General features: G+C 42.7%; 1 protein-coding gene across 1 annotated transcript in view; it reads right to left on the reverse strand.

Moving 5' to 3' along the window:
• PIGK (phosphatidylinositol glycan anchor biosynthesis class K) overlaps positions 1 to 8,689 on the reverse strand; it is a gene marked incomplete at its 5' end in the record, with an annotated part of 178,743 nt that extends 170,054 nt beyond the window's left edge. The window contains 3 exons of the mRNA XM_019528326.1: positions 3,320 to 3,411; positions 5,484 to 5,537; positions 8,639 to 8,689. Of these exons, the coding sequence (XP_019383871.1) occupies positions 3,320 to 3,411; positions 5,484 to 5,537; positions 8,639 to 8,689 (197 nt within the window). The remainder of the gene's footprint in view (positions 1 to 3,319; positions 3,412 to 5,483; positions 5,538 to 8,638) is intronic.
• Positions 8,690 to 8,694: the final 5 nt, after the last annotated feature.

Consider the following 8,694-nt stretch of genomic DNA (forward strand, 5'->3'; position numbering starts at 1 on the left):
CCCCACCTTTTTTTTTTTGGTCAGCGAAAATGGAGTAAGACATTGGTCTCCAAGGCACTGGCTCTTTGATACTATCCTACACAGGACAGCTGCTCTATGCTTTTCATCCAGGTGATCCAGCTTAGTAAGATGTTCAAGGTAAAACCTGAACACCAATCCAAGATTCAGACTTCTTCATGTTTCAGAAACAGAAGTTCTCACATCAACCTCTATCAAGCAGTATTTTTTAAAAATGAGACTCTTATATAAAATTCCTAGAGGAAACAGGAGAAACTTTAGTTTCTGGCACACATTGCATTTGTCAAGTGTTATACACAAGTATCACACAACTCATAACATGCCAAATGTTATACCAGTTTATCCCCAGCCACAGAGAAGTTACTCAGTGAACAGCAACTTTGTGGCACAGAAATCTCCCATGATAATTTTAATGTGTGGCCAGTAGGCATATTACAGTTTGTCATGCAATACTCGCATGCAGTGCACAGTAAATGTAACATCTGCCAGAGGCCTAGGAGAACAGACATAACTCTACTGGTATCAAGGAATACTGATACAAGCTATTACAATGCAACTGGAACTCTTTTTGATTCTATAGCAATACAGGAGTATTGAAATAAATTCAGCTTTAACCCTGATGCATTCGTGCTCCAAGTCAGGGTAATTTAGCTTACTTGCATCACTACAGAATCCTGCAGTCCTCTTATAAACTAGCTAAAAAGCATGCTTGTCTATATCCCAAGTTCCATTCATCACACTTAAAAAAAAAAATGCCATTTATATGGTCTAGTCTCCAATAGGTCACTTCCAGGCTACCAGCTTCAGCCAACTGGTGGGCTCATTAATCTAGCTTTTGGATTGCCTTGTTATCTAAAACAGTTTGGATAGCAAGGCAACACAAACAAGTGTGCTGAATGAAGAAATAGTCCTCCCAAGGCAAAGCTTTAACTTTTTACATTTTGACAGCAGCCCACACAGTCAGCCTATAAACCAAGAGAATCAAATTTAAGACAAAATGAGGCCAAAAAGGAAGTTACATAAAAGTCATATGCTAAAAGATTATTGCACGCGCACTGAAAAACACCTCTTCACATCACCCATGTGAGCTACATCACTAAAGGCTGATCTCTTAGAGGACCCTACTGCTTAAAGGGGGAATGTTTGTCTTTGCATTATACTTAATTCACCGGGGTGTTACATCCACAGAACAGAGAGATGCTGACTTGCACCCACATCCAAAAAAAAAATTAGGTGTCACAACAAAGAATGGTGCAACCCCTAACTTTCAGATGCAACTGGCTCCTGTAACAGAACTCACAACACTGAATTAGATGTTTAGTTTCCATTTATAAGACCTAGGGAAAGTTAGGCACCTCAGACTAGGTTCTGTAAATATCAGCAGGTATCTTTTAAATCCCATCCCTTACCGGATCTTAGGCATCAGACTCCACTCAAACTTCACAGCTTGGAGCATACATCTAAAAGCAGACACGCAAGCCCTTTCTTTCAGGTGCCACTATTTTTTAAACATGGATGTTGAAGACGACATGAAGGTGGCCACTGTCCTCTCCTCCCCACTTGTATAACAGTGGAGTGATTGGGAAACTCAACCAAGTTGCAAGAGACCTGGACTTAATTCCCTCCTCTGCCAAAGGGAATTTAAACCTACATCTTCCACCTCCCATTAGGACAAACTAACTATTAGACTATAAGCTACATCTTTGCTGTATGAGCTGTTCTTATCTGTTTCAAAGAATTAAAGATTGTCTGGGCCAAAGCAACTAAGAACGAGAGTGAGCATGACTTTGACCAGATGATAAAGGAACTCCCCTGGAAGAGAGAAGATATGGGTTTGAATCTACTCTGGCAAAAGATGATATGAAACCTGAGTTTGGGTGAGTATTCTCACCCAAGTGTATAAAAGCAAAAGGCTACAGCAATATCACTGTTTTCCTGCTCTGGCCATGCTTTAAAAGTAAGGGGTAACCACTGACGCATCTGTGCAGAGCCTGATCCATTTGGCATATCCCAAGAACATCTGCTGAAGTGAATGCTCCTCAACAGAGACTGATGAAGAAATGCCTAGTTTACAAAACCCAGTGGAATTCATGCAAGACAGAGGTACCAACCTGTTCATCCATTCCTGCCAACACTAAAGAGCTCCCAAACATGCCCAAAAGCAAACTATTAGACATCAGGGGAGCTTCACTGTCAAAAACTGAGGAAGTCTTGGACTTTAGGCACCTCCAGAATTGGGTAGCAGCTGGGCAGAAGTTCTGATGACAGTAATTTTGAACTCAGACATCAACTCCTAAAAATGACACTTTACTGTCTATGCTTTTTGCAGATGTACCCCTAAATGTAATACCAGCTTTTATAGAATAAAATAAACATTTCCTTTTCAGAGTCAGCCATAGTAGCGATGTCTTAGTCTGAACTAACAGCACTGTGATTTCCAATTGAGTCAAAGGGAGTTAAATATCTAATTCCTATTGACATTCAATAAGTCTTGAAGGTACCTATCTTGTTGAGGCCTAGTCTATGTGCTTTTGCACTAGCGTACATATTTACGAAGCCCTACCCCACGTACAGGCTCTGAAGTGGATGCAATTAAACTACGACAGAGGCATCTTACATGAGGCACCAGTCTAGATTAGTCCCCAGCACACATGGCCATGAGAAGTGTGTACCATTTCTCTTATACAGCTCTCTCTATAGCAGGATAGTTGAAGAGTCTCTAGCTCCTTTGTTTGAAAATCCCCCCTCCCCCCAAAAAAAGTATTTTTCAAAACACCTTTTAATGCATATGAACCTCTTGGACTAACACTATTTTAGAGGTACTCATTCTAGTTGATTGTTCTCAATTTAGCTGAAGCCCAGTACTTGTACAGGATTTTGTGTTGCTAATTAAATGAACTGTTCTCTAATCAAAAGGCATATTAAAAGGACATTAATTATTCTGGAAATTAAGTTACAGTATAGTAAAAGTTACATCAGAGTCATGCCTTCAATTCTGAATGCATTTTACTGGTCTTCTCACATTCTGCTTTTCCATTTAGACAGGAGATCTATTCAGTAACCAGTTAGATTCACAACTTTTGAACTAATTATCCATTTCTCTGTGGAAGCATCATGGTATGCAATTTGTTCCTCTTCCTTTCCAATAATATTGTTCTAATTATCATAAAAAATAATGAGATTAAGTCTTTGCTTTAGATCTTTTACCTAATTATGCCGAAAAGAGATCAGAATTTATAACTTTTCAGAAAATAAGATGGAACTTTATTTTAATATCACAATTTAAAGCAACTTCTCTTACCTATCAGGAATACCTAGCCTCTTGACACTTCTGTAAACGGAAAGGGTGTTTGCCACATGACGATAGTTAAACCAGAATCTAGAGGTGCACACCTTAACATGTAAAGAAGAAATAAATGCATATTAAAAATATAAATGATGCATTCTTGATTAGTACACGCATCAGTAGCTATAGCTACGATGCTATGAAACTAGTGAAACAACGAAGAGTGCCTAGCAACAAGAAGCTGATGACACAAGTAATACAAACCTTTTCTGTAGAACAAGCTTTTATCTGCCTTGAAAATAGATGTTGACAGACTGAGCTGCAGATAAAACATTCATTAAAGGCTAAAAAAGGACAAAAAATGCACTGTACGGAATAATCTCAAAATGCTAAACTGATGAGCTGCCTTATTTAACATGTCTTCTCCATTTCAAATGGATCCAAGTCTGAGACTGCCTCTTTGAAAGAAAGTGCACATGGATAAATACAAGAGCCACAAACAAAAGGAAAAGAATTGCTAAATTGGTTTTATTTAAGAGTCAAATGCATCAAAGTTAGAGCTGGGCAATAATCAGAATTTGAGGGTAAACTCTCAAAAAAAAATTTACAATGTTCAGACTGCACCCTTTCAGTTTGCAAATACCATCAAGAACCAAAATGTCAGCAAGTTTAAATACTGCTAGTTAAGCAACTAAAAGATAAGTGTCAAGAGAAATAGTCAGAAACAACAATTGCATCTTATAACAGAAGATTAACAGCATAACAGAGACTAAGAAAATACAAATATCAATGGCCTGGATATACCTAGGGAAAGAATCTTTCAGGTACCTGGGGCAATATTAGAGCTTAAAGTCCATTCTGTAATTAAGAGGAAGCTCATATTTTTAAGTTTGTATCTTGCAACTCTCAGTAATAAGATTAAAACAAAACTAAAAAGGCAACTTAAAAAAAAACAAAAACAAACAAACACATTTTCATCTAAGTCCCACTCAACAGTGCTCAGGGCTGCTCCCAAGACATTGCCTCTACTTAACCACTATTCTCTGGTGCGCTGCAAGGCCAGAGCTTATTATGCTGGCAACAGAGTCAAGACCAGAAGGGAAGGTGGACAGGCACATCCTGAGCTTCTTCTGAACATTTTATCCAAGGAGTTTAACTAGCTTAGAAGAGGCTTGATAGAGCTGCTGAACTCTGACCTCAGACACTAGCAGAATTGTAACCTTAAGGCCTTAACATCCTATGGTCTCTCGCATGACCAGTAAAAGTTACAAGAGTAACCAGCTGTTTAGCACAGAAAATACCCTCAGACTGACCAACCCAAAAGACAGTTATGAAGTTAAAGGTGCTAGAATAACACTGCACAAGTATGAAGTGGAAAAGGGAACACCCAGCCTAAGTTCAGTAAGATCCTGAAACAAAAACTGTATACCCAGAAGACTTAGCCAGAAGCAAGATACCTGTTAGTTTAAGAAAATCAATAAAAAAGAGTATTTGTGGTAGATGTTTATGATCAACTAAATGACCATCTTTTGAAGAGGCAATTCTAAATTACTTTCTATTATTCAAAAAATATTGACAGAGATAGTTAAACAGACTTCTGATTATCAAGCACTTGCCTTTGTTTTATAAAGCTAGTGACAAACTGACAAAAAAACAATACAAGCCAATAACAAAATAATAATATTTATCCTTTTGCAAGCGTCTGGGGTGCATACTGTATTCAAATACTACAATAATCTTTTTTCTAATACTTCATGATGGATGTTAACACCCCAGTTTTATAAATAAAAAAGTGGCACAGCTAGTAAACCTAGAGACTGACGTACTGGGCGATTTGGAATAACAAATAGTAGAGAATCTGGGTCCAAATAACTTGCTCAAGATTGCAAGGGCAATCAGTGGCTGAGAAGGGAGCAGAAAGCAGATCTCCTTACACCTTAAAGCACAAGAACTTTTCTGCTTCTTACATTATTACAAGTTTATATCATGTGTACTTAAAAAAAGCCCACAACAACCTGTATTTTCTCTTTGAGAATTGAAAAGAAGACAGATATTTAATATTAATAATTTTACACAAAAGGAAAGATCTATTTTTCTTTTACTGAATGCTTTAATTTTGCTCAATTTAGTACTCAGTGTTTGTTTGCTTTTTAAGGAAAACTGACAGCTTAACACTTACCAGAACTGCCCAGTTGTTTGTATGCCCACTTTTAAAAAACTGCTCTACTTGATCCTGCAAGAAAAGGAAAACATTTGAGGAACACCTGTGCAGACTGGTTTAGGGAAAAAAAATGGGATACCATACTTTGTTGATCCTACAAAATGTAAAACGTTAATCTTATATCACTGTTTTCATTCGACCTTAAACTCAAACAACAAAAAAGTGTACTTGATGCCTCAATACCTGAGGAGACTAGACATTCTATTTAATTTTGGCTGTTTCATCAGAATGTTACATGACCCTGGGACTAGACCTAACACAACTATATATATCTTAGTATTGGGTATAAAGTCAGAAACACTATCGATACAGAAGAACAAAAGTAGTTAAATTAATTGAGGAGGTTTTCATGGAGAAGCAACAAACAAGAAAGGAGAGAATTAGAAGTGAAAGACGCTGCACTCTGCCCAAGAAAACAGGATCTGGGAATAACTAGTTACATCCAGAATCCTTCCATTTAAGAAGTACAGGTTTCCCTTAATTTATGCAGTACATGAGTTCCTGGAGAATGGCATATAAAACAAATTTGCATAAAGCTAACCCACTTTACAATGTAACAAATGTAACAAATAGGGATAGGTGAGGGAGGGAAGGAAGGAGTGAGGCTGGGACTAGGGAAGAGGCAGGGGTAGGGGTGCCGCTCTAGGGGCTGCACAAGGCAGCAAAGCAGAGGGAACAGAGCGTCACTCACCCCAGCCCAAACTGCAGTGGCCCCAGGAGCAGCCGGCACCAGCTGCCTGCAGCCGCCTGGGCTGCACCGTGCTCCGCCTGCCCCCCACCCCGCATCTGAGCTCCACTTGTCCACACTCACCTCTGCTCCTGGGCTGCATCATGCCCTGGTGCAGGCAGGTGGTGTTGGCTGCTCCCGGGGTTGGTTCAGCCAGCTGGGGTGAGTGCGGACATGCGGCGCCCCAGCTAGTGCAGCACTCACCCCGGCCCCGGGAGGAGCTGACACCAGCTGCCTGTAGCAGCTGGGCTGTACCATGCCCCGAACCCCCCAGGGCTCTGCCGGTCCCCACTCACCCCAGCCCTGTCAGCAGCCAACACCAGCTGCTGGGCTGTCCTGTGGCCTGGTGCAGGCAGCTGGTGTCAGCTGCACCCCGGGACGCTCCAGCATGGGTTAAGGTGAGTGCGGACAAGCAGAGCCCCAGGCGACGCGGGGCACGGCACTCACCCTGGCCCCGGGAGCAGCCGACACCAACTGCCTGTAGCAGCTGGGCTGCAGTGTGCCCCAAACCTCCTGGGGCTCTGCTCTGGTGTTGGCCACTCCCAGGGCTGCTGCAGCTGGGGCTAGGGACCAGCAGAGTCCCCGGGGGGGGCATGGTGTAGCCTAGCTGGTGTCGACTGCTCCCAGGGCTGGGGTGAGTGCCATGCCCCACGCCATGCCGCCCGGGGTTCCCTTTGTCTACAGTCACCCCAGCCTGTGCTGGAGCAGCTGACACCAGCTGCCTGCACCAGGGCACAGTGCAGCCTAGGAGCACAGGTGAGTGTGGACAAGCGGAGCCCAGGCATGGGAGGACAGTCAGAGAACGGTACAGCCCAGCAGCTGCAGGCAGCTGGCACCAGCCGCCCCCAGGGCTGCTGTTGCCGGGGCTGGGGTGATGGGGCCATGGCCCTTTCCCCTCTCCCCACAGACTTACCTGCTTGGGGAGGTGGTCTATGCTGATTGCATAAGACTGAATTTACCTTGCATGTAACAAATTATGGGTCTAAATATGCTCACTGCATAACAGTGTATTCACATATAAAAAAGCCACATAACACAAGGGCAACCTGTACTTGGTATATCACTTCTCAAGTAGTTAAAAGATGGTCCCACATGTCATCTGACTTCAGGCTAAAAAACAAAGCTGAAATGTGATTTAAACATTCAGAACATTTTCTGTGTAACATGATAATGAGTGGGAGAAGAGTAGAATAGGCTCCATTTTTTTTTTTTTAATTGCATACATAGTTCTATTTCAGAATATGCTCCAAGCACTGAAATGCCTCCTGAGGCCTCAAGGCTTGGATGAATTTCTCCCTTTCATTCTCCCCCATTCCTTTAAATAGCAGATAGGAAAATATATTTGGTACATTTCAATCTGCTTGAAAGCAAAAACCAGATTATACTAAACCTTCTAGTTTAAAAATATAAAAGTGCTTGTACTGGTGACAGCTGGCTCTTATGTAATCCATATTATCCACAATTCAAAATGTGTTACAAAGAGAAAAGTAAGCATTATTACCCCTCATTTTACAAATGAGTAACCTGGTTTACATGGAATGGATGAAATCTACCCACGATCACTAACCAAATCAGGGATACTATAGGGAACAAGCCTGAATTTCCTGACTCTTAGAACACACTAAACCTCCCAAAAGTGACCGACTGCGATCAACATTCTCCACATAACCCAGATGCAAACACCGGGAAATTACTGGTTAAAACAGAGGTATACTAAACTGCACTTCCAGCAGTAAATAATCCTGCAGCCTTGAATGGCAACTCTACCAGGTTCTAAAATTAAGCTTATTTAAAATGCTGTTTAGTAATTCCATTAGCTACTTTGTCACATCCTATTCACCTGGTTAACTGGATGTCATAGAAGTCATTGAACAAAGAAAGTTATTTTCTACTTTACCAAAACATTAATAAATACAGGACTCGGACAACAAAGGGCAGTTGGATTTAAAGCTTCTGCCTGTTTAAAAAAAAAAAAAAGCTATATACTAAACAAGGCAGGAAGCCACTCCCGACTGAGAGGCAGCACTGGATTAAATGTTTTAATGCATGAAAGCGGCAGCTCCAAAAAAGAGGCACGAAAACAAAAATGCCCGTGAGCTGTCTGGGCTGAGAGGGCAGAACAACGGCGCCGGTGCTTGCAGGCCCGCGGGGACGGCTCGGGGTGACGGCGCCAAGCAGGAAGTCGCTCAAAAGGGCAGAGGCGGGGGTCGGCCCCCCGCAGCGCGGCTCCCAACCGCGGTCTGAGCGCCTGAGAGCCGCGCGGGTTCAGACTGACGCCGGATCCGGCCGGCCCCAACCCCTGCAGAGCCGCGGCCAGGAGCACAGGCTGCGCCTAAGTCCGGGGAGCAGGCCCCACGGGGGCCGCCGGGGCCGGGAGCGCGCGTACCTGCGGGGCCAGCGCCGCGGCCAGGCTGCAGCACGCCAGGAGCAGGGCGGGCAGGC

This window comes from Gavialis gangeticus, unplaced genomic scaffold (genome assembly GCF_001723915.1).
Source record: "Gavialis gangeticus isolate Ggan-Ray unplaced genomic scaffold, GavGan_comp1, whole genome shotgun sequence".
Classification (NCBI taxonomy): domain Eukaryota; kingdom Metazoa; phylum Chordata; order Crocodylia; family Gavialidae; genus Gavialis; species Gavialis gangeticus.